The following is a 25,780-nucleotide window of genomic DNA, read 5'->3' on the forward strand; positions in this document are numbered from 1 at the left end:
TCACTGGGGGAGGGGGGGTGGCTGGGTGGGGTTACCTTGGCGATACTTGAGCAGCAGGTCCCAGATGCCTCTGCGTGCGTAGGGGTCCACACCGGCCGTGGGCTCGTCCAGGATCACGACCTTTGACCCCCCGACGAAGGCCAGAGCCACCGACAGCTTCCTCTGCATGCCACCTGTCGTCACCACAGAAACAACAATGTCACTTCCTGTGTTCTGCTTGGTTCACCTTTACCCTTGTGAGCATTCTGTCGAGAGCGTGATATCCAGAGAGGGGAAGTAACCAAGTCCAAATACTTTGTTATTGTACTTAACTAGATTTTTCAGTACTTGACTTTTGATTTTTTTTTTACATGAGTAAAAAGTGGGAAAGAAAATTCTAAACGGTTTTTAAAACATTTGTTTTAATTTTTTATGTATTTTCCAAAAGTTTGAAAATGTTTTAGTTTTTTTAAGTAAAAAAGGTTTTGAATGGTTCGAAAGGTGAACAGAATGTAGGAGAACAACAAATACATGCACACACACACACACACACACTCACACACACACTCTCACCGGACAGCTGGCTGGTGAGGGACTGGCGTTTGTGCGGAAGGCCGACGTCATTGACTATCTGCTCCATCTCAGCTGTCACCTTCTCCTCAGACAGACCCTTCAGCCGGGCGTAGAACCAGACATGCTCCTCAACTGTCAGCCTGGAGGAGGAGGGGGGAGGGGGGGGGGGAGGAGGGAGAGGAGGAGGAGGGGGGGGGGGGGGGGGAGGAGGGGAGAGGAGGAGGAGGGGGGGAGGAGGAGGATGGGGGGAGGAGAGGAGGAGGGGGGGAGGAGAGGAGGAGGGGGGAGGAGAGGAGGGGGGAGAGGAGGAGGAGAGGGGAGGAGGAGAGGAGGAGGGGGGAGAGGAAGAGGAGGGGAATAGAGGAGCAGAGGAGGAGGAGGGGGGAGAGGAGGAGGAGAGGGGGAGGAGGAGAGGAGGAGGGGGGAGAGGAAGAGGAGGGGAATAGAGGAGCAGAGGAGGAGGAGGGGGGAGAGAAGTTAAATCAATGCAGTTACTCAATACCCAGAAGTATTACCACTAGTATGAACAGCAGCCTCAGGGATGAGTAACGGCAGCTGTCCCAGCAGGGGGGGAGGGTACGTACATGCTGAACAGCACGTTGTGCTGGGGACACACGCCCAGGTTCTGCCTGATGGAGCTCAGCTCCGAGCGGATATCCTTCCCCAGGATGTAGGCCGTGCCGGAGGTGGGCGGGAACAAGCCGGTCAGGATCGACCTATCACAGCAGACCCCATCACGTTACGCTTGTCACACGGTACAGGCACATGGGGAATGACTGTTTCCTAGAGGTTGTGGTATATCTGAGAGAGGCAGTGTGCTTACATGGTGGTGGTTTTTCCGGCTCCGTTGTGGCCCAGGAAGGAGGTGATCTGGCCCTCGTAGAAGCCCAGCGTCAGGCCGTCCACCGCCAGCTTCTTCCCGTGGCTGTACACCTTCACCAGGTTCTTAATGTACACGCCTGGCTGGATGTGGGAGGGCTCCTCCTCTACACACACCGCTAGGGGGAGGAGAGGAGGAGGAGGAGGAGGAGGAGGAGGAGAGGAGAGGAGGGGAGGAGGAGGAGAGGAAGAGGATGGGGAGGAGAAGAGGAGGAAAGGAGAGGAGGAGGAGAGGGGGAGGAGAGGAGAGGAGGGGGGAGGAGAGGAGGAGGAGAGGAAGAGGATGGGGAGGAGAAGAGGAGGAAAGGAGAGGAGGAGGAGAGGGGGAGGAGAGGAGAGGAGGGGGAGGAGAGGAGGAGGAGAGGAAGAGGAGGGGGTGGAGAGAAGGATGAGTAAAGCATTGTAGTGATGCTGTGTGTGGAGAAGCACAGTTAACAGTCTGCTTCTCTAGGCCAGCCTCTCTGTCAGAACACAAAGACAAAGCCAGAGGGATGTCAGAAACGGGAGGACGGGATTGGTCCGTACCCTGAGCGTTTCCTGTGGGCGTGGCCATGTTGTTGCAGGGCTTCTCTCCACACCAGTAGGACTTGGTGAAGGGGAAGTACCAGGGTCTGGGGATCCCAAACTGACCTGGAGAGGAGAGGAGTGAGGAGAGGAGGAGAGTAGACCAGAGGAGAGGAGAGAAGCGGAGAGGAGAAAGGAGAAGGGGAGAGGAGAGGCAGTTCAGTACTACAGTACACACTCAGGCTTACAGAGGAGCAATCAACAACTATAAATATTTAGATATCAGACCTCCCCATCCCTCCCCCCCTCCCCATCCCTCTCCCCCTCCCCCCCTCCCTCCTCCTCCCCCTCAGACTCACCGGGGAACACGGCCTCTATGTACCAGGTCATGAGGGCGTAGAGGGCTGCGTCCACCAGCATCATGCAGATGGAGGTGGTCAGGTTGTAGCTGTCCTCCTCTAGAGGGCTGGCCAGCAGGTTGGACCACTGGATGCCCACGCCCTGCTCCTCAAACAGGGCAAAGTACTCACAGCCAAACCCAAACGCCACGGGGGACAGCAGGCTCTGGAGAGGAGAGAGAGACAGGAGAGAGAGAGAGAGAGAGAGAGAGAGAGAGAGAGAGAGAGAGAGAGAGAGAGAGAGGAGAGAGAGAGAAAGAGACGAGAGGAGAGAGAGAGAGAGAGAGAGAAAGAGAGAGGAGAGAGACAGGAGAGAGAGAGAGAGAGAGAGAGAGAGAGAGAGAGAGAGAAGAGAGAGAGAAAGAGACGAGAGGAGAGAGAGAGAGGAGAGAGAGAGAGAGAGAGGAGAGAGGAGAGAGAGAGAGAGAGAGAGAGAGAGAGAGAGAGAGAGAGAGAGAGAGAGAGAGAGAGAGGAGAGAGAGAAAGAGACGAGAGGAGAGAGAGAGAGGAGAGAGAGAGAGAGAGAAAGAGAGAGGAGAGAGGAGAGAGAGAGGCTGTGAGTAGAGTCGGCAAAGCTCCTGTGTGTTGATATGGCATCTGACGGGTGGAGGAGCTCACCCACTCTCACACACACCCCTACCCCCCCCCCCTCCCCTCGCTGTGCTCACCACCAGGATCTTGGCCCCGTAGCCCACGTAGTCCTGCCAGGCCACACACAGCACGTAGGGCAGGTAGAGCGTGAAGTAGATGATGCCCCCGCACGCCGCCGCCAGGTTGGCCCGCGAGAAGATGGTGCTGATCAGGAAGCACTGCATGATGGTTACCACGGCGAACGAGCCCAGGAACAGGAACACCACGCCTGGGTCGCTGTAGGGGAGAAGGTTACCCATCTGGAGAGGAGAGGGAGGAGGGGAGAGGGGAGGAGGAGAGGGGGAGGAGGAGGAGGAGGAGAGGAGAGGAGGAGGAGAGGGGGAGGAGGAGAGGGGGAGAGGGGGAGGAGGAGGAGGAGGAGAGGAGAGGGGGAGGAGGAAAGGAGAGGAGGAGGAGGAGAGGGGGAGAGGGGGAGGAGGAGAGGAGAGGGGGAGGATGATAAGAGAGGGGGAGGAGAGGAGAGGGGGAGAGGGGGAGGAGGAGAGGGGGAGGAGGAGGAGGAGAGGAGAGGGGGAGGAGGAAAGGAGAGGAGGAGGAGAGGGGGAGGAGGAGAGGAGGAGAAGAGGGGGAGGAGAAGAGAGGGAGGAGGAGGATATTATTACCCGAGATGTCAAGACTACTTATATAAACACAGTAGATTTATGTCTGCATAGTGTGTGTGTATCTTACTCAGCAGGTGTGTGTATCTTACTCAGCAGGTGTGTGTGTGTGTGTGTGTATCTTACTCAGCAAGTGTGTGTGCGTGTGTATTTTACTCAGCAGGTGTGTGTGTGTGTGTGTATCTTACTCAGCAGGTGTGTGTGTGTGTGTGTGTATCTTACTCAGCAGGTGTGTGTGTGTGTGTACCTTCAGGATGAGGACCAGCAACCCGGCGCTGACCAGCAGGGGGATCAGGCTGCTGATGAACCAGCTGAGCCACAGGACGCCGTTGTCCAATCCCATGATCCTCATGGTCTCCTTGAGGCGCGCCTCCTTCTCGTAGACCACGCCCTTGATGATGAGGGCCACCGAGTACATCCACGCCAGCGTCATGAACAAAGGCATGGAGCGACTCATCACCCGCAGGAACCTGGGGGTCGAAGGTCAGGCAGGCTGGGGTCAGGCTGGGGTCAGAGGGAGACTGAGAGAGGTGTGTGTGTGTGACCTACATGTCGTTCACTTAACAGAGATAGGGTGTGTGTGTGTGTGACCTACATGTCGTCTACGTAGCAGGGGTAGGGCATCTGCTGGATGTAGACCCCAGTCTTCTCCTTGGTCCCGGTCACAGCTCTGATGATGCCCTGCTCGATGACGTCCTGCAGGTAGGAGAACCCTCCCCACACGTAGCGCAGGTCCTCAAACGGGTCAGCCCTGGGACCCGGGTCCCAGTACCTGAGGAGGGACGGAAGGGAGGTCAGCCTTAAGAGTTGTCCAGTGGTATTGTGTTTAAACAGTGTCCAGTACGGTGTGTATGTATCTAGTATGGTGTGTGTGTGTGTCCTCTCACCCGTCCTTGATCTTGTTGGTGCGCTCCACGTTGTCGATGTCCATGCGGATCTTGTAGTTCACGTTGTCGGGCAGGTCCGAGCTGTTGCCGCGGGCGATGTCTGGGAACACGATGCCCGCCCAGAACTTCTGGTCGTCAAGGAGACGCATGGACTTATTGACGAGGCGCTCCTCATTGGCCACAGGCTCCAGCTTGTCCAGGTTGACGCACTGTGGAGGAGACGACCCAGCATCACACACAGCTTTCGCCGAGAACCTAACCCCACTGGAGGTTTAAACACACACACACACCCCTTAACATATGAACACACACACACACACACCTCCATGAAGCGTGAGATGGTGAGGATGGCGTGGTCGGTCTCGTTGAAGGCCTCCTTCCAGGTGTAGGCTGAGCCGGGTGGGCGGTGGTCCTCGGAGGCCTTGCGGAGGAAGGCCGACAGGTCCTCCACCCTCCAGTCTGTCCCCTGCAGGCGGTCGTTCAGGAAGCGGGCACTGGCGTTGTTCTGGAGCAGGGTCTGGAGCACGGGGAGGCACGGTTAGCTTGACTAACCGGGGGGGTCAGATGGCTGAGCGGTTAGGGAATCGGGCTGGTAATCAGAAGGTTACCGGTTCGATTCCTGTCCGTCCAAATTTACATTGTGACCACTCATACAAGCTTTCTCTTATATTATTATATACATTTAACCCAGTAAGACCCCTTGTTGTAAAATTACAACGTCACCTTTAGCTCTTTAATTGCCAATTTCTTTTTTTTGAAAGACCAAATTTAATAGGACCCATTGGTTAAAATCTTATTTGCAAATGTGTTTTTTGGAGCTAAAGGTGATGTTGAAATTTTCTTACAAGGTTAAATGATGCTGTATTTACAATACCTGCCTGCTAAGAGACAAAATGGCTTACCATGTTTCCTGTGTTTCATGGTATGTATGTATGGACATAGTACAGTCTGAAGTGGATTATATAATTCTAAAATATATACTACGTCATGTCTATTTGTCACCTCACATAATCTCCCGTTCATCATCAGATTATCAGTTTCATCTCACACAGGTCTACATTCACATCCCTTATCTACTAAGCGGTAATCAACTACTCTGGCCTGGCACCGTAAGTAAACAGGCTTCTGATTCAGACACAGAGAGAGAGAGAGAGAGAGAGTGGTTCGTAGTTCATGAGGTTCATAGTTTATGAGCTCATTCCAGCTATCAACCACTAATAACCCCACAGGAATGTTAGATAAGCCAGTGTCCTGCAGTTCTCCTCCTGCACCGGCAGGGGGCAGTGTGGGCTGTGGTCAGAGGGAGAGAAGGCCCTACAAGCACACATGTTGAGTTTGGGGAGTTGGATGTTGTTACTGTAGCAGGGTTGCCAATTAAGCGACTTTGTCGCTAGTTTTAGCGACTTTTCACCTTCCCTAGCAACATAATATCTCATCTAGCGACTACAGACACACACAACTATATATATCCACTGAACCCAACGATGCAACGGCCATCAATTCCATTACCAACTGCCTGTTGGCAATAAACAAATGGATGAACGCTAACTTTCTTAAATTAAATGAAGACAAAACCGAAGTCCTACTATGTGGCCCCAAATCCAAAAGAGAGATGCTTATTAAGAATCTTGGAGGTTTAACCCCCTGTCTTAAACCAGAGGTGACGAGTCTCGGTGTAATCCTGGACTCAGATTTGAATTTCAACTCTCACATTAATAAAGTGACCAAAACAGCTTTCTTTCACCTGAAGAATATAGCAAAGGTACGACCATTCATAAACCAAAATGATGCAGAGAAGTTAATTCATGCTTTTATATCCAGCCGGCTGGACTACTGTAACGCACTTTTCACTGGTATTCCCAAGAAAACCACTGAAAGACTACAGCTCATTCAAAATTCTGCAGCTAGATTATTAACCAAAACTAAAAGGAGAGAACACATTAGTCCTGTCCTAGCTACTTTACACTGGCTCCCTGTTACCTTCAGAATTGACTTTAAGGTCCTTTTCCTCACATACAAAGCTCTACACGGACAAGGACCTAGCTACATTGCTAACTCCTTTATAAACTACACACCAGCTAGAACACTGCGATCATCAAATGCAGGCCTATTAGAGAAGATTGGTGATTCGGCCTTTGTCAATTACGCCCCAAAACTATGGAACAAATTACCCATAAATATTAGGGAAGCAAACACTCTAGACATTTTTAAAAGACAGCTTAAAACCTACCTTTTTACCGAAGCATTTAAGTAATTTTATCTCAAAAGGGTTTTCCTACTTTTATTAATTATATTATTGTTACTTTTAAGATGCATGTTTAAAGTTGGTTTCTCTCTTGAACAGAGATCTTATTGGGATTTTTATTTTTGTTTGAATTGTTTATCACTTGTATTATTGTTTTTATTGATTTTATGTAAAGCACCTTGAGCTGCAATTCTTGTATGAAATGTGCTATATAAATAAAGTCTTACTTACTTACTTACTTACTTACAGACAAATCTGGCGACTTTCCGCTAGTTTGGAAATCTAAATTTTTCCTTGTTGAGCCGCGGCAACGATGGCTGAATGACATCACGTTTGTTCTGTTCTCACGTTCCCAGTGTATACTCCACCCCTGCCTCCACCCCTGCCTCCACCCCTGCCTCCACCCCTGCCTCCACCCCTGCCTCTGTGTGAGTGTCTCTAATGTGACTCGCCTACATGAGCAGTTCAAAGTTCCTCTTTATTATAAAGGCCTCTGAGCCCGTGAGACTGCCAGCCACAACTCGTCAAAACGGATGTGGCATGTGTTCCTTAACAGCTGCCTGTGTGTGTGTGTGTGCCTCCTCACCCGGACCAGGTCCATCTCCTCGCTGCTCTCCATGAAGGACCAGACCCTGGGCCTCATCTCCTCCCACAGGCCCCCCAGGTCCCTCAGCACGCCCAGCTCCTGGAACGTCTTGTTCACCTGAGGGGGGGGAGAATTAGAATTGGAGTGTGGATATGTGAGTGTGTGTGTGTTGTACCTTGTGTATGATCTGTTAGAATTGGAGTGTGGATATGTGTGAGTGTGTGTGTGTCGTACCTCGTGTATGATCCTCTGTGTAGCGGGAGTGTCAGGTGTGTAGAGGATCTTGCCCATCAGGAGAGGTTTGAGCGCCCTCCAGATCATCCTGGAGATGGGGCTGGCCTCCAGGCCGCGCATCATACTGTTACAGTACGGAGCTGGAGGAGGAGAGGGACACCAGCTCACGTTACACTGCTCAGAACGTCCAATCAGCTGACCCTTTCAGCCACACACATCGTGTGCCATAATTGCATTATGGGAAGTGTAGTTGAAAAGTACGGATCAGAAGTGTAGTGTTTTAAGGTTGTCAGAGTCGGACAAGGATGTGACATCAAAATTCATCAACCAAAACAGGAAGTGTTCATGATCAGGAATTGTTGTGAAGGAGGAGAGAAAGAGAGAGAGAGAGAGGACTCCGATCTCAACTCACTGGAGGAGTTGTCGTAGGCGGACACCGGCTCGTCCTCGCTACCGTTGCCGTTGCCACCGAAGAGGGCCTTGTAGTTGTTGTCCTCATACCAGTTGAGGGACTTGATCTTCAGTCCTCCGCCCTCCGGGTGTCCGCACACGATGCGAGACACGGCCTGGTACATGTGGCTGGGGCTGCCCGTGGCGTTGGCCGTCAGGTACTGCAGCTCCTTACGCAGGTCCTGCCAGCTGTTCATGCTCACCAGCTGGAACACACATGCACACACGCCCGTTACATACATGTATACGTGTTTACATACGTGTTGTATATACGTGGTACAGCCGTGTGACATCCATGTTGTGTGTGTTAACTGGTTCTCATAATCGGCACGGATTAAACCCACCATCCGTATGACAGAGAGAGTGTCGCTACATGTGAGTCACGTTCAGACACGCTAATGCTAAAGCTAAAGCTAATGCTAATGCTAAAGCTAATGCTAAAGCTAACGCCGTTCATGTTGTTGTCAGGGGAACAGATAGCTGGTCTTCCGCCGGAGGTGAAAACTACATGTTCTCAACAAGCAGCCTGATGGGGTTAACTTTAGCTGCTGTTCCTGAAATACTCTGATGGTGTGGCAGACAAGTGTGTGTGTGTGTGTGTGTGTGTGTGTGTGTGCGCGTGTGTGTGTGACTGTGTGACTGTGTGTGTGTGTGTGTGTGTGACTGTGTGTGTGTGTATTCGTCCTAGGTGTGGCTGTGCTTAAACACTCTCCAAAAGAGAGAGAGACCATTTTAAGAACACAGTCTGTCTTTCAGAAAACAGCAGGAACACCAGTGTTCTACTGCGCTTGAGGTACAATTCAACTATTAAACTACCCTGAACCAAAACTACCCTGACGACAGAGTGGGTTCACTTCCCTCTGGGTCAGAAACACTGAGCGCTCCGGATCTCACTAAGCAACCTCACGAGAGCTGTCACGCATGTTAGGTTTGACACACGCCTGAGTTCTGCTTTGGTTTCTTTGCGGGTGATCTTGAAACGGAGAGAGGGGGGGAGGAGGGCAAACCTGGGGTGTGTGGTCAGGTGGGACAGGTCCTGCCCTGACATGTACTAGACTGAGAGGGAAGGAGGGAGGGAGGGACGGAGGGAGAGACGGAGGGAGGGAGGGAGAGAGAGGGGAAGAAAGGTAGGAAGGGAGAGACAGAGAGAACAAAGAGAGGTTACTCTCGGCCATGCGTGTAGCGAGCAGACACCCAGAAGTGAAGGATGGTGGTTATTATCAGGAGAAAAACAATGCTCCAGTCTCAACAGAACCTGCAGTCAGCACATCATCCGAACCTCCACTTCCTTATCCTTCCCTGCTGAGCCTGCGACTACAACCTCCCCAAAACAATGAAACTAACTAAACCACACTTTTGGCTGTCTATTGTTCCCAGAGAACCCAAGAAAAACCACACAACGATTTCCCAGCAAGGGCTCATGGTGACAGTATAAAACGCTCCAGTTAAGCTCGATAGCAGTGAAACCAGCGCACCAGATCCTCTCTCTCCTTGTCTCCTGTGTGTGTTTGAGATGTGATCCACATCTCACAGTCACATGCTTCATCCTGCTCGCTGCAGCCAAAACCACACAAAGAACATATCTCACACAGCGGGGAGGGAGGGTGTGTGTGACGTGCCTGACCGAATGTGTCCGTGTCTGCCTCTTTGGCTCCATGTAAATATGTGTGTGTGTATCCGGCGTGTGTGTGTGTGTTGTTAGAGTTTTGACCCGGGGAGACTAGCCTCTCACAGCACAGTACCAGCCACTCTGCTACCAAGCTAACCTCAACCCTGTAGTCAAGACAACTGGAAGCCTCTCAAGTGTGCGTGTGTGTGTGTGTGTGTGTGCGTGTGTGTGTGTGTGTGCGTGCGTGTGTGTGCGTGTGTGTGTGTTAGTCTTTTCTTTTTTTCCCTGTAGAAGGGAGAGCATTGACCGCAAGAAACCCTCTGTTTTCTGATGCACTCGTCAGCGTCACACAACACAGTCATCGTTTAAAAGGTGTGAGTGAGTGTGTCTGAGTGTGTGTGCATACCTTGTGTGTGTGTGTGTCTGAATGTGTGTGCATACCTTGTGTGGGTGTGTGTGAGTGCATACCTTGTGTGTGTGTGTGTGTGTTTATATCCACCCTGAGGCCACACTTACATGGTAACAAGCTGAGTAATGTGAGTAAGACAGCATGAACAGGCTGGCAGGCTGACCTGCAGTAACCTGCCTGTCTGGGGGGGGGGGCGGGGTTACTAGAGTTCAGCTCCCTGCTAGCATGCTAGCTGGCTATCCCCACGCTAACAGGTTGCCCAGGCGTACAGCACTGGAGTTTCCCTGCACCAGCACGCAGAAATACCTTCCCCAGGGGTCTAACTACACTAGGCACACTCTACACTACGCACAACTCACATTGACCACGTCCACTAGGGCTCAGAAACACCGTCGGCAACACGGACAGACTCGTTATGGGTTGTCAAGGATAAACTGTCTTTCTGGAGGGCTTACTGTCAATCAGCCTGCTAGGGACAGCTAGGGCTAACACTGCTGGGATAAGACAGCATAAGCCTCTCTCACCCAGCCAAACAAGTTATAGAACGCCGTGGAGTCAGGAAGTAAACACAAGCTATAGAACAGGAAGTACTCGCTGGTGGAACCGAGTTGTTTTTGTGTCTCTGAGGTCTCCGCTGGAGGTGGTGACCTCGTTAGTTTCTGCGTGTTCATATCCCTGCTTGCTGCTGCTTGTCTGTTCCAGAAAGGAATCATATGCCGATGGACGAGGTCTGGTAAACACATTAGTAGGGATCACACACACACAGCTGACGGCTGATTTATGTTTCGCTTACTCAGCAAGTAAGGGCATAGGAACAGAGGAGATGGGGGGTGAGAGGTCAGTGTGTGTGTGTGTGTGCGGTGTGTGTGTGTCGCTAGTCCAGGGGCAGCTTAATCTACTGTACTCCAGTCTAAAGGTCAGGGCAAAAACCCTCCTGGAGACAAGAGTCCTATCTGGACAGATTCCGTTACCCCAACATGTGTGTGATTTAGTTACCCCCTGACGTGTGTGTGTGTGTGAGATTTAGTTACCCCTTGGAATGTGTTCAGCTTTGGCTGACTCTACAGTGCGTGTGTGTGTGTGTGTGTGTGTGAGGGTGACTCTGCACAGTGCAGACAGATCCAGGTTAAGATGCTGAGATTCCTCTCACCAGTCTCCAGTTACACTTCATCCGGAGCTAGCCTGCATTAGGCTGAACTAAACTGGTCACTGTGTGTGTGTGTGTGTGTGTGTGTGTGTGTGTGTGTGTGTGTGTGTGTGTGTGTGTGTGTGTGTGTGTGTGTGTGTGTACACAGCAAGGGCGTAGGTTTGTTTTCAAATGTGGGCAGGACAGCAACTGAGGATGTGGCCGTTAAATGTGATTTTCTTAATTAAAAGTTTGTGTGTGTTTGTGTGTGTGTGTGTGTGTGTGTGTGTTTGTGTGTTTGTCATTCACCTCAACAGCCAGGGCTCCCAGGCTCTCCAACAGGACATCGGTTGCCATGGATACATCCTGGACCACTTCAGGGTCTGACCTCACATCCTTCTGTTGCAGGGAGAGGGGGAGGAGGAGAGAGAGAGAGAGAGAGAGAGAGAGAGAGAGAGAGAGAGAGAGAGAGAGAGAGAGAGAGAGAGAGAGAGAGAGAGAGAGAAGAGAAGCGCAGCAGGAGAGTTAACAATAAATAACTGTTAACGTTCATTTATCCACTCTGGGAATATAATCCAATACAGAGAGAATCTGCTGATGACCAAGGCCGCTACACTCTCACCCCCTGGATGGGATTCACTCAGGAACCCCTTTACACATATCAGAGGACGCTTTCACATCCTTGTTAAACATCGTAGCAGCAGGGTAATAGTTCACATCCTCTTACTGATCTGGGGAACGTTCCAGAACACACACTGGAGAGAGCCAGCTCAGTGGTGGAGCATTTGACTGCAGAGTCAGCGTCAGACTGGAGGAGGGACTGGGGCCGTGGCCCAAAACTGCTGCTGGATGACCCCCAGAGGAGCCTCATCCTCCCCCTCCCTCCCTCCCTCCCCCCCTCCATCCCTCCCCCCCTCCCTCCTTCCCTCCCTCCCTCCCCCCCCTCCCTCCCCCCTCCCTCCTTCCCTCCCTCCCTCCCCCATCCCTCCCTCCCCCCTCCCTCCTTCCCTCCCTCCCTCCCCCCTCCATCCATCCCTCCCCCCTTCCACTCTCTCCCTCTCTTTCTCTCTCTTTCTCCCTCCTATTTCTCTCTATTTCTCTCTTTCTTCATCCTTTCTTCACCTCTCTGACCCACTGAGAGAACATTCTGTTCTCTGAGTGTATATGTGAGTGTGTGTATGTGTGTGTGTGTATGTGTGTGTGTGTATGTGCGTGTGTGTATGTGAGTGTGTGTATGTGTGTGTGTGTATGTGAGTGTGTGTATGTGTGTGTGTATGTGAGTGTGTGTATGTGTGTGTGTGTATGTGAGTGTGTGTATGTGTGTGTGTGTATGTGAGTGTGTGTATGTGTGTGTGTGTATGTGAGTGTGTGTATGTGTGTGTGGAAGGGGGATCTCTGAGTGTATATGTGAGTGTGTGTATGTGTGTGTGGAAGGGGGATCTCTGAGTGTATATGTGAGTGTGTGTATGTGTGTGTGGAAGGGGGATCTCTGAGTGTATATGTGAGTGTGTGTATGTGTGTGTGGAAGGGGGATCTCTGAGTGTGTATGTGAGTGTGTGTATGTGTGTGTGGAAGGGGGATCTCTGAGTGTATATGTGAGTGTGTGTATGTGTGTGTGGAAGGGGGATCTCTGAGTGTGTATGTGAGTGTGTGTATGTGTGTGTGGAAGGGGGATCTCTGAGTGTGTATGTGAGTGTGTGTATGTGTGTGTGGAAGGGGGATCTCTGAGTGTGTATGTGAGTGTGTGTATGTGTGTGTGGAAGGGGGATCTCTGAGTGTGTATGTGAGTGTGTGTATGTGTGTGTGGAAGGGGGATCTCTGAGTGTGTATGTGAGTGTGTGTATGTGTGTGTGGAAGGGGGATCTCTGAGTGTATATGTGAGTGTGTGTATGTGGGTGTGTGTATGTGAGTGTGTGTATGTGTGTGTGTGTGTGTATGTGAGTGTGTGTATGTGTGTGTGTGTATGTGAGTGTGTGTATGTGTGTGTGTGTATGTGAGTGTGTGTATGTGTGTGTGGAAGGGGGGATGACAGACCAGGTTTCTCTACAGTAAACACATTTTATCTGACATCCTTGATTCACGGAAGTGAGTAAGGTCGTTTGGGGGTTTTTTCTCTGCAGTCTCTTGTCTGGGGGATCATTATCAGTTCAGCTCCTCTGATCCACTGCAGTCTAATCCTTCTTGGCATCTCAACAGTCTTTGGGACACAGCAGTTCTTTGCGCCCCCTGTCAAGTCAACCCAATAAATACATCACGTCTGAGTGTAGGTAGGTTTGCGTCGCTGTTGCTAAGCAGCCCTCTTACCCGAATGGGTTTCAGGAAGTCCAGGTTGGACAGGAAGTGGCTCTGTGCCCGGTCCAGCCAATCACCAGAGGACCTGCAGATGATTTCCTGTACGTGTTGCGACACGTTTCTGTCGGAGATGGTGACGAAGTCCTCCAAGGATGTGCCGTTACACATGTCCCTGAGATGGACACCAAAGCCTCGGATCAAAACCTGGATGGGGGAAGGGGATGGGGAGGATGGGGGGTGGACAATATAAATGGAGGTTCAGTTAGGAACAGGAAGTTGTATGTTGACGGTTGTCCCGTGAGACTGTGGTAGCACGCTAAACTGAAGGCTAGTCCAGACGTGAGCTTTTTTCAGATTTCTTCAAAAGCAAGTCTGAGCGTTCCTGCCACTGGTAAATCTATGGTGAAATACACGTGCTTAGAGTCGCTCCATCCCGGCGGTTCTAGAACCTTCTAGAAACATTCTGTAGCAGTTCTGGAATGTTTGCATGAGGAATCGTGTTCTCTAGCCACAAGCAGTAACTAACCATAACACCCAATAACAGATGTTTGGCGGTGAGACAGCCATCATAATCTCAAGTTTCTAGTTTATCAGCCATGTGTAACAAGTTTTATACACTGAAATTCTCTGGCCCTCCTCTCCTTTCAGAAGAATGCCTTGCTAAGATAGAGGTATTATAATTATAGTATTTAAAACCCATTAGGAAAGCTGCTATACTCGTTCCAGTATCCGACCTGATGAAAACTGTTCTGTACTATGGGACTAAAGCTCTAAATGTCACTTTGGATTAAAGCATCCAGATGCTACCAGCTAAATGAATACATTAGTTTCGGTTTTTATTTGATCATGAAAGCGCCCAAACGCTGTCCTGCTCCCGGCACCCTCTAGTAGAACACACCAAACAACCCCAGCCGAACGCCTCTGAACCCAGATATAGCATGTGGAGGTCATTAGGGGCAGAGAGAGGGAGAGAGAGGGGGAGAGAGAGGGAGAGAGAGAGGGAGAGAGGGGGAGAGAGAGGGAGAGAGAGAGGGAGAGAGAGGGAGAGAGAGGGAGAGAGAGGGAGAGAGAGAGAGAGGGAGAGAGAGAGAGAGAGAAAGAAAAGGGAGAATGAAAAGTGTTGAGACAAAATGATAGAGCAGAGAGAAAAACAATGAGAGAGGATAGAGAGAGAGAGGGAGTGAGAGAGAGAGAGAGAGAGAGAGAGAGAGAGAGAGAGAGAGAGAGAGAGAGAGAGAGAGAGAGAGAGCGAAAGAGGGAGGGGGAGAGAGGGAGAGAGAGAGTCACAGAGAGTGAGAGAGGGGGAGAGAGAGACAAATTAGATGAGAACCACAAACACCAATTACGGTGTGAGAGTCCTCCTGTAGCTGCCTACATGCTGCATTCCTGGGTGTTCAGAGCAAGGCTGGCTCCAGGGGGCGCTACAGAGGCCTCTGCGTACCTTCTCCAGGTTGACGTCGGCCTCGACGATGTGCTTGACGGCGTGGTGCGACAGGGACGCGTTGCGATGGAGGAACAGGGACAGGGTCTCCTCGTCTCGCAGGAAGTCCTTCAGCTTGAATCCTGATGACATCACAGGAAACAGGAAGCTGTCATTAGACACGTTTGAATTATACTGGACTGTCGATTTGGAAAAGTGAATGACGGGAGTCAATTAAGGAAATGCAGTGTAAAATTCTATTTTAAATGAACTGTTTCCAGGGTTACGTTAGAGAGTGCAGCCCCATGACCTTGTACTGAATCAACCAAACACAACTGTAACCACATCCAAAACACAGCTAATGAAGCTGTTGGGATGGAACTTGTTCTCCCAGAACATCCATTAAAAGGCTCGTCATCCTTCACCAACCAAACAGCCTCCCTCCCTCCCTCCCTCCCTCCCTCCCCAGACAGAGATCCAGTTCAAGAAGCTTCTTTAAATACATCGTCAGAATTCCAATGACATGGTGGGAGGATAATGGACCAGCACATGAAATGATGAACTTGTGCAAGTACAGTGGGTTTGGTCTGTCGGGGCTGCGTGCGTGCGTGCGTGCGTACGTGCGTGCGTGTGTGTGTGCGTGCGTGCCAAGAACCGGTTATTCCCAGTCCTTCCTTCCTTCTCTATTTCTCTCTCTCACACACACACACACTCTGACCTCAGACAGAGCCCATTGTACCCTGTGTGTGTGTGTGTGTGTGTGTGAGAGAGAGACAGAGTGTGTGTGTGCATTCCAGGGAAGTCATCTCCTCATGCAGTGCCCAGCTTGACTCAGCTCCCTGCTGGTCCACAGTGTACCAGGACAAGGTCACTACAGGTCGTTCACCTCCGGCCCAAATACCAGCTCAACTCTGCCCAAGTCATTTGTTATATTACCAACACCACCCTCACTCCATAACTCTGCCCAAGTTCACCACCCTCACCCCCACCCTCACTCTCAACAACCTCCCCATCCTTCAAGCTGTGGGGGAACGGGACTGCAGTTTAGAAAATGGCACCCCAAACCATCATTTTACCTTTGAATAACTCTTTCTGTTCTATTCTGTTCTGTTCGGTTGTGTTCTATCCTACTGCATGTGAGGCGTCTCCTCATGTTCCCTGGTCTGTGTGACATACAGCAGACAGGATACACAGCTGACATCCCTGGAGAGGCAAGGAAGTTGCTGCATGGCCCTGAGTGTGTGTGTCTGTGTGTGTGTGTCTCTGTGTGTGTGTGTCTGTGTGTGTGTCTCTGTGTGTGTGTCTCTGTGTGTGTGTCTCTGTGTGTGTGTGTGTGTGTGTGTGTCTGTGTGTGTCTCTCTGTGTGTGTGTCTCTGTGTGTGTGTGTGTGTGTGTCTGTGTGTGTCTCTCTGTGTGTGTGTCTCTGTGTGTGTGTGTGTGTGTGACAACCCCCGGGTAATAGGTAAACATCCAGGGGAGTGTTAACGAGGCTTAATCACCATCCCCGAGGGAAAGCTCCCCCTCCCAGACTGCATTGCAGCAGATGAGCCCTCAGGAATGATGGTTTAACTCTGGAGCAACAGGACGCACAGGCCAGATTACAGATTCCCACCGCCGCAATCTACCTTGTTACAAATGAACATGCCCTTCGAAATAACGCCAAAGATGTGCTGTGATTGGTCAGGTCGTGCGAAGGTTAGCCTCCAGGCCAATAAGGATACAATTGTGTGTCTCCTCCCTGTATCAGATTTGCATAATTCCCTTGATGCTTTTGGGGCCTGAGGATGGGGGAGGATGATCTTAGATCGGAAGTGTCCTGCTTACAAGATCACTCTGGGTGGAACCCCAGGATAAACACTGTTCAACCCCTTCAAGTATTAAGTATGTATTCAGGCTAGCCATTAGGCACCTGATGCATTTGCTGTATGAATCTGTTACCATATAAAAGTTTTTTTTTTTTAATGATCAAGTCTTTTAAAAGGCTTCTCTTGCTTTCACTGGGCACTGGCTGGATAACATGACTAGCTTTTTACTTGCTTTATTTACTGAATGAATATACACGTGACTGGACCGGAATTGACAATTACGCAGTTATGCTCACACAGTTTTCATGACCCAAGATGCTAGATAAGATCCGAGATACTTCTGGCACAGGAAGTAGTCATAACCCAGGATGGGAGGACAGGAAGTGGTGGAACTCTCCAAACAAATTTATTTTTATCTGTTATATTTATTCATGAACATAATCCTTTTTCTAGGCTAAATAATTAAATGGTCCAAGAATGGAATGCTTTGTGTTGGTCAATGCCCTTGGTTACAACACAACGAAGAATGATTTTATGCGAAGGTTTCATTAAATAAATAATTATAAAAAAAAAAACGTATTACGCAACCCGTGTTGTTCTTGGCAGATATGAAGGAGAAGTGAGGAACCAAATCAGGGTCAAGGTTGGCCGGACTCTAGCCTGTACAGTCTCTCACTTTCAACCTTATACAGATTAGGAATGTTAATCATCAACCATTACATTCAGACTGAAGATGAACCTGACTCGGCTCTTAATCGGTCTCAGCATCATTAAAACCAGGTGTGTTGGAGCAGGGAAACATCTAGAACATGCAGGGCAGGGGGTCCCTGAGGACCAGGGTCAAGAGAGGCTGGTCTAGAGTATGAAATCATCCCCGTTCTCCGTGCCCCGGCAGCGGGGGAGGTGGTGGTTCTGACCTTTGGTGTTCTTCTGCATCTTCCTGAGAGCCCTGACCAGTCCCTTGTAGCCCTGCAGGCTGCGGTCGTTCTGGCTGTACAGCAGGATCTTCTTAGCATCGTTGAACAGACGGGAGATTCTGGGAGGAAGGATGGAAAGGACGAGATTTATCTCAAGTTATTCAGAGTATCTGTTTTTTTTTTTCAAATTATTGAAGACAGATTTGTGTGTGCGTGCACGTGTGTGTGTGCATGCATATGTACTCACATAGAGTCGTTGAAGTTGCCCACCACCCCTGGCGTCTCTCCAGGTGTGGGGTAACGGAAGCAGGGGTTGTTGGCGTTGCAGATGATGCCCTGTACCCATGGCAACGTGCCCGCAGAGGGCATGGGCTTGTTGGGGAAGTGACCTGAAGGGCAGAGGAGGGTCAAAGGTCGTGAGACGAGGGGTGAGGGGTCGTTGTCAGCCGTATCAACCGGATACATGAAAAAAAAATCCTGTATTTTGTAAACCTGGAAATTGAATTCTTGACTAAACTGGTTCTGATTGAACTCCGGGCTCTTGATGTACTCTGTGGTCACCTGGTTCACCTGGTCACCTGGTTCACGAGAGCCTCGTCAAACAGAGACCTCTCGCCCAGTTTCCCTGACGTGCAAGTGAGGTGACCAGCGAGATCATCTGAGTTTACTGAACTGAAGGTTACGAGAGGAGAGCACAGCTCAGTGTCAGAGCATTTGGACGCAGATCAAGAGGTCCCAGGTTCAATTCCCTCCCACACCCTCGTACGTCTCCTTGGACTAAAGCCTCTTCTGAACGAACACCCTTTCATACATGATAAGGGACTTTTATAGAGGAAAGGTCAAACTTGGTGGTTATCTTATCAGAGCTGCTCTACAGTAGCTGGTGCTGCTGTAATTGTCCCTCGGGGCAAACACACGACTGCCAGCCCAGATAGAGGGGTGTATGAAGGGTGTGTGAGGGGTGTGTTCAGGACAAACGCTGAACCAGTCTGGGGCGATGCTAGTGGGCAAAGCTCAGATGTGTTGTCCTCTGATATGAGCGTGAGTGTCTGGATTAGGAAATGGGTGACTGAACTCTAACGATGGTGTTTGTTTTAGCAATATTACTTTCTGAAGTAACGGTGGATGTTTAAAAAATGGGGGGGGGTTAATGTTTTTAAAATACGCCTAGTGCATTTTTTATACACTCGCACACTGAAACTGGGAACCCGTCCTACATATTGACACACCTAAAGGTCACCTGTAAGGTTTGAGTCTATTTCAACACCAGATCGACTGTAACTCAACAGCATGATAGGAATGCACACCCTTTTACTAGAAGGTTTTCTGGTGAAATTTAACACCGTAAAATGGATTTATCTTTAACCTTGTTATGACGGAATGGGTTGTCCTTCTTGGAATGAAGCAACATTCCATGTACCATGACCTCTCACACAGATAACATTTATTTTGAATGAGGACTATTTTCAAGGTTGTTTGTGTTCCCTGATTGATTTATATGGAATCATCATTCAAAGACTTGATTAAATAAGAGGACTTCTCAATGAACAGAATTACATCTCTAGGAGATTTTCTAGGAGTCCTGAGTTGAGATCTGGGTCCTGAGAGATTTTGTCACAGCAAGCTTAGAAGGGTCCCAAACCTTATTATGGATTTATGTATTTGGATATTGACTTTAATTCTCAGACTGGTAAAGTGGTTCATAAAGTAAAAAACACACCAGAAAGTCTGTGATGAATCATGGTTTTCCCATTGGGTCAGTGTTACAGGAACGTCTGGTAAAGTAACAACACAGGTTAAGCCTGACAGTTATCCTGCCCCGGACCAGGCTAGTTTCTCAGCATAAGTTGCCATAGTAACTGAGCTTGAACTAAGTTAAACTTGCTTTATGGAACCAAATCAACTGGAAAATGAATCAGACTAACCGAAATAAGCCTGGCGTATTTTGTAAACTCACTCTATAGACCAGGACCCCTGTCACATATTCATATAACAAAATTACTTATTGTTATTGTTTGGCTTCGACTGGTGTGTGTGTGCCAGCGAGTGGAACAATGAAATGTCGAAAGAAACACAAATATTGACCAATCATGTGGGCTGATGGTATCCAAGACAACAGTGTGGAGGAGGGCTGACCCTGATGCTCCGTCCAGTGAGGACAGCTTCCACTAAAACGCTCTACAGCGAATCCTAGGTGTTCTTCTGCTGCTGTGCAGTTTGTGTTACGATCAGACAAACACAGTCGGGGTCTTGACTGAGCAACATGGAGGAGTGAATGAGGAACTTCCCCCTGTATGACAATCTTGACTGTCGGTTCTCTGGGATGAAACACCGCCGATGTGAGAATCTCCAGGAGCATGATTAACAAAGCTGCTCTACTGCTCTGTACAAACATTTAGCTGTGGCTGCTGTTTGTGTCTCCGTAAAGGCTTGGAGAACAACAAGCTCTTGTAGCTGATAACATGGAAGCCACGTCCTTAGGCAGGTTGGGTCTGGATCTGGTCTTGTGACGTGTGTGACTGGTCTAGCTAGACTGTCAGCCGGTCTTGCTGCTCAGAAACAGTGACGGGTTCCGAACAAAAACCACATGAGGATACTGTGTCCGATCCACATGTTCTACAGTGTTGTCACCCTGTTTCGATTTAATCTATTCCCTCCCTCCATCCCTCCCTCCCCATTTTATAGTGTTTTTTTTTATGTATTTGGATTACTGTTTTTGTGCTTTTTTTCGGCACCTCGGTCAGCCTTGCTGTGTTGTGAGTGTGCTTTATAAATACAATTTACTTACTTACTTACTCCCTCCCTCCCCTCCTTCCTGCAGTCCTCCCTCCTCCTTCCATTCCACACTCCCTCCACCCCTCCCTCTGGCCACCCCTCCCTCCACCCCTCCCTCTGGCCACCCCTCCCTCCACCCCTCCCTCTGGCCACCCCTCCCTCCACCCCTCCCTCTGGCCACCCCTCCCTCCACCCCCCTGTCCAACCCTCCATCAAATCCTCCATTCCTCCCCTCCCCCCCCCTCCCCTCCCCCCCAGGGTACTTACATTCATGCTGCTCGTAGGGGGGGTAGTACATCCTGACAGAGATGAGGATGAAGAAGATGAAGAGCGGCCAGACGATCTCGATCATCAGCTGGAGCTGGAGGAGGAGGAGGAGGGACATGTGATCAGGACAACGTCATGAAGCTGCACGCCCACCTGTTTACCTTGAGAGACACTCTGTTCTTTCAAAGAAACAGCTTTGTATGTTTCTGTCAATATTTGCCCAGCAGGGAGAGATTACCCAGCAGTGGGTAATGTTTCATGTCCTGAAACTACCTTTTGAATATAAATCTACTTATACTTAATCTTATCAAAAAAAATTAAGAATCTTTTTTTTTTTTTTTTTACCTATATACCTTTTAAACATGTACTTTTTTAATGGATCAGGCCAGGTTTCTCCAGTAGAAGTGGGTCATTCTATGCTACATTACAGAGGGTGGGGGTTGTTGCAGTTGGGTTGTTGTTGGAAGGAAGTTATAGAAAAGCTTATCACGTGTGCATTCCTCCTTCCTGACCCTGTTGGGGTGGCTGGAGAGGGATATGGAGAACAGGGGGAGGAGCAGGAGAACAGGGGGAGGAGCAGGAGAACAGGGGGAGGAGAAGGAGAACAGGGGGAGGAGCAGGAGAACAGGGGGAGGAGAAGGAGAACAGGGGGAGAAGCAGGAGAACAGGGGGAGGAGCAGGAGAACAGGGGGAGGAGCAGGAGAACAGGGGGAGGAGAAGGAGAACAGGGGGAGGAGCAGGAGAACAGGGGGAGGAGCAGGAGAACAGGGGGAGGAGAAGGAGAACAGGGGGAGGAGAAGGAGAACAGGGGGAGAAGCAGGAGAACAGGGGGAGGAGCAGGAGAACAGGGGGAGGAGAAGGAGAACAGGGGGAGGAGCAGGAGAACAGGGGGAGGAGAAGGAGAACAGGGGGAGAAGCAGGAGAACAGGGGGAGGAGAAGGAGAACAGGGGGAGAAGCAGGAGAACAGGGGGAGAAGCAGGAGAACAGGGGGAGAAGCAGGAGAAAAGGGGGAGGAGCAGGAGAACAGGGGGAGAAGCAGGAGAACAGGGGGAGAAGCAGGAGAACAGGGGGAGGAGCAGGAGAACAGGGGGAGGAGAAGGAGAACAGGGGGAGAAGCAGGAGAACAGGGGGAGGAGCAGGAGAACAGGGGGAGAAGCAGGAGAACAGGGGGAGAAGCAGGAGAACAGGGGGAGGAGCAGGAGAACAGGGGGAGGAGAAGGAGAACAGGGGGAGGAGAAGGAGAACAGGGGGAGGAGCAGGGGAGCAGGGGGAGGAGAAGGAGAACAGGGGGAGGAGAAGGAGAACAGGGGGAGGAGCAGGAGAACAGGGGGAGGAGAAGGAGAACAGGGGGAGGAGAAGGAGAACAGGGGGAGGAGCAGGAGAACAGGGGGAGGAGCAGGAGAACAGGGGGAGGAGAAGGAGAACAGGGGGAGGAGAAGGAGAACAGGGGGAGGAGCAGGAGAACAGGGGGAGGAGCAGGGGAGCAGGGGGAGGAGAAGGAGAACAGGGGGAGGAGAAGGAGAACAGGGGGAGGAGAAGGAGAACAGGGGGAGGAGAAGGAGAACAGGGGGAGGAGCAGAGGGGCTTGGAGGAGAAGGAGCATCTGCCACGTGGCAGCTGCTGCCTCAGGCTGGGAGCTTTCTCTCCTGGAAGGTCTGCTACACCAGCCAAACACAAGTCCGTACACTTCTGCTTTGTAAATGCGTACGGTGTTTGTAGCATACATTACAACAAAGGGCTGGTGAGGCAACAGAAGAGCACCTCAAATGTCAGAGGTCAGATAGCGTGACTCGCATTTTGACCTTGCAGTCTGAACTAAATGTACAGAACTGGGGAATGCTATCGCAATTACATGATCACCTTTGTTCTGGACGGTGTGTGTGTGTGTGTGTGTGTGTGCGTGTGCGTGTGTGTCCTCTTCATGGTGGACTTGATATTCTCCACAGTTTGCGTACCCATTGTGCAAAACCTCAATGAACAGTGAGTCATCTCTGAAGAGGCTGAATGACGATATCACGTTCCATTATTTTACCAATTCACACGTTTTTCCAACAGGCCTCTTTCCTTGACTCCTTCACTGAATATTCAGTTAAACAACAAACAGCATCATCCTCCGGGAACAGCTACAGTTTTTGTCGACATTTAAAGGAACAGTTCGCTTAAAATAGGAATGCTAGACAGGCGTCCGCGGCGACGTGTTGGTGACTTACTTTCTGTCTCCGTCGATAGGTGAAGTTCTTCCACAGGAGCAAGCCCAGCTGAGTAGAGATGGCCATGACGCCTCACACACTCACACACCACGCCGGCCTCCTGACTGCAAAACACAACACACACCCTCAGAGTGAGACACACACACACGCTCAGTGAGACACGCACACAGGCTCAGAGTGAGACACACACACACGCTCAGAGTGAGACACACACACGCTCAGAGTGAGACACACACACAGGCTCAGAGTGAGACACACACACAGGCTCAGAGTGAGACACACACACACGCTCAGAGTGAGACACACACACAGGCTCAGAGTGAGACACACACACAGGCTCAGAGTGAGACACACACATGCTCAGAGTGAGACACACACACGCTCAGAGTGAGACACACACACGCTCAGAGTGAGACACACACACAGGCTCCGAGTGAGACACACACACACGCTCAGAGTGAGACACACAGGCTCAGAGTGAGACACACACACAGGCTCCGAGTGAGACACACACACACGCTCAGAGTGAGACACACAGGCTCAGAGTGAGACACACACACAGGCTCCGAGTGAGACACACACACACGCTCAGAGTGAGACACACAGGCTCAGAGTGAGACACACACACAGGCTCAGAGTGAGACACACACACACGCTCAGAGTGAGACACACAGGCTCAGAGTGAGACACACAGGCTCAGTGAGACACACAGGCTCAGAGTGAGACACACACACAGGCTCCGAGTGAGACACACACACACGCTCAGAGTGAGACACACAGGCTCAGAGTGAGACACACACACAGGCTCAGAGTGAGACACACACACACGCTCAGAGTGAGACACACAGGCTCAGAGTGAGACACACACGCTCAGAGTGAGACACACAGGCTCAGAGTGAGACACACACGCTCAGAGTGAGACACACAGGCTCAGAGTGAGACACACAGGCTCAGAGTGAGACACACAGGCTCAGAGTGAGACACACACGCTCAGAGTAGGACCAGGAAGCGCTGTTGACCTGCAGATCCAGCACCTTGTGACTGGACGGACGGAGGGACGTTCAAGTTCACTGGACGCGCACCACGCTCCCCCGGATCAAAGTCTGACTGTTGTCAAACACGGACCATCTGACCACTATATAACTACCGTCCAACCACAGTCCAGCTGACCCAACAGGCTAGCCAATGTGGGGGTTTTTGGAGTCTGAGTAAATGGCGTGATTCCCCACAGTGTAGGAAGAGGGGCGATGATCCACCTAAGCACACAGGCTTGGGCATCTGCAAACAGCAGCGGGCACCTGCACACCTCCTGGGGGGGTGAGGGGGCGGTGGGGACAAGGTCTTTTATTTCACTTACTTTCACAAAAACAAAGAAAGAATAAAAATGAATTTATTGAAACTCAAATTGGACTGGACCCCACTGATTAAACAGTGACTGTTGTCCATCATTGTGGATGTGTTTTCCTGTGGTCGGGGTTAACGTATAATCTATGAAGAGTGGCATCCAATCCACACACAGGACTTTAGCTACGCATCACCGTCCTTAAGGAATGTGTAGGTGCATGGTTCAGCACGTGCATGTGAATACTTGGCGCAACAGCTGAATGACAATGAATGACCACCTCGTTTTTGTCACCCCACCGAGATTCCGTCGGCTCTTTGCGATATTCATAATGACATTGAAATTAAAATGATTTCGTCGTGTCAGAAACGACGGTAAACGGTCCGTTATCGAGTGATTCGTGGCGGTTTGGTGCAAAACTCGTGCGCCTCTAGTGTTTTATTAGAATATTGCCATTTTTCAGAGTTGTTTACTCTCTGTTTCTCTCTCACGTGCCATACCATGGTCATATTTTCATGGTCACTGTTTGTCACTCATCTTTTGTCTCCGAGAAAAACTCGGATAAGGAAAAGTAGTTTCATTTAGCCAAGAGCCTGACATGCTGATAATGTTAACTGTATTCTTAGATTGTGGTAAAAAAAAAAAAGTCCTTGATCTTTAAAAAAAAAAAAATCCTTGATCTTTAAAAAAAAAAAATTATGAACAACAATGCAATGCTTGTGTGCAATCAGGTGTAATCCGTATAATAAATATTAAACACTTTCAAATCCGCAGATTATCAATCAACTGTTCGGACGCGTCTATTACAAAACAGCCCAATCTCTTTAGAGTGAGGGAGAAACATGATTTTGACTCATTAAAACACCACGATTTGGTTGGAATTGATAAGGTAACATTCTTTCATTATGATCGAGTGTCAATTTAGTCGAAGCAAATAAAATGTCCAAAATCGTTTCCTATGTTCCATCTGTCTGAGTTTCATTGTGTCGAGAAGAAAGGTTACTCTCGGTCATCAGCGTCGATTCTCTACACTCAGCAGCAGATGCTCGAGCGCCCCTCCACCACCGACTCCGCGAGCAGAACAGTCACACATACGCATTTATCAACATTAAAAACATTTTGTCATCTCAGCCAATCAATACTAACCCAGAAAAAATCCACATTTGTGAATCGTGGTTAACATTTTCGACGGTTGTAGGAAGAATATTGAAATATCCATGCATTAAATAATGTAAACAAAACAGGTACAATCCAGCGCGCGTAGCGCACCGTTTCTTGTTATGAAATATGTTACGTGACTACAAAGAAAGATGAAAACGAATTATATAGGAAAACATCGTGCAAACAAAGTTTCGTTATCACAGTGATGACAAAGATCATGCATAACCCGCACGCAAAGTTTGCTAAAACAAAACACAGAAAACTCTCAAAATGAATAATAAACCAACCTTTTGTCCCGAGCGCTGCTTATTACAGTTGTCTCAGTGTTCCTGTAAGGTACATTCCTTGACTTGGTAACCGCAAAAATGTAAGTTTCGTTTAATCACATTTAACGCGACCGTTATTGTCCTCGCACCGTTCTGTCTCTTGTTCTCACAGAACTGCCCTTTTCTCTCCTCGAG

General features: G+C 49.9%; 1 protein-coding gene across 1 annotated transcript; it reads right to left on the minus strand.

Annotated features, from left to right (window-relative positions):
- On the minus strand, nt 1-25,780 carry LOC134039048 (phospholipid-transporting ATPase ABCA1-like). The gene is made up of 22 exons (XM_062484798.1): nt 25,607-25,780; nt 22,817-22,920; nt 20,606-20,699; nt 17,811-17,952; nt 17,564-17,682; nt 14,863-14,984; nt 13,434-13,625; nt 11,439-11,528; nt 7,948-8,191; nt 7,536-7,675; nt 7,302-7,418; nt 4,793-4,987; nt 4,471-4,679; nt 4,179-4,355; nt 3,831-4,053; nt 3,002-3,223; nt 2,295-2,499; nt 1,957-2,061; nt 1,376-1,550; nt 1,137-1,268; nt 553-692; nt 1-173 (listed from the first exon to the last, which is right to left on the minus strand). Exons 2-22 carry the CDS (start codon nt 22,880-22,882, stop codon nt 1-3), a joined length of 3,282 nt encoding a protein of 1,093 aa, XP_062340782.1. The 5' UTR covers nt 22,883-22,920; nt 25,607-25,780.

Source organism: Osmerus eperlanus, chromosome 18 (assembly GCF_963692335.1).
Source record: "Osmerus eperlanus chromosome 18, fOsmEpe2.1, whole genome shotgun sequence".
NCBI classification, from domain to species: Eukaryota; Metazoa; Chordata; class Actinopteri; order Osmeriformes; family Osmeridae; genus Osmerus; species Osmerus eperlanus.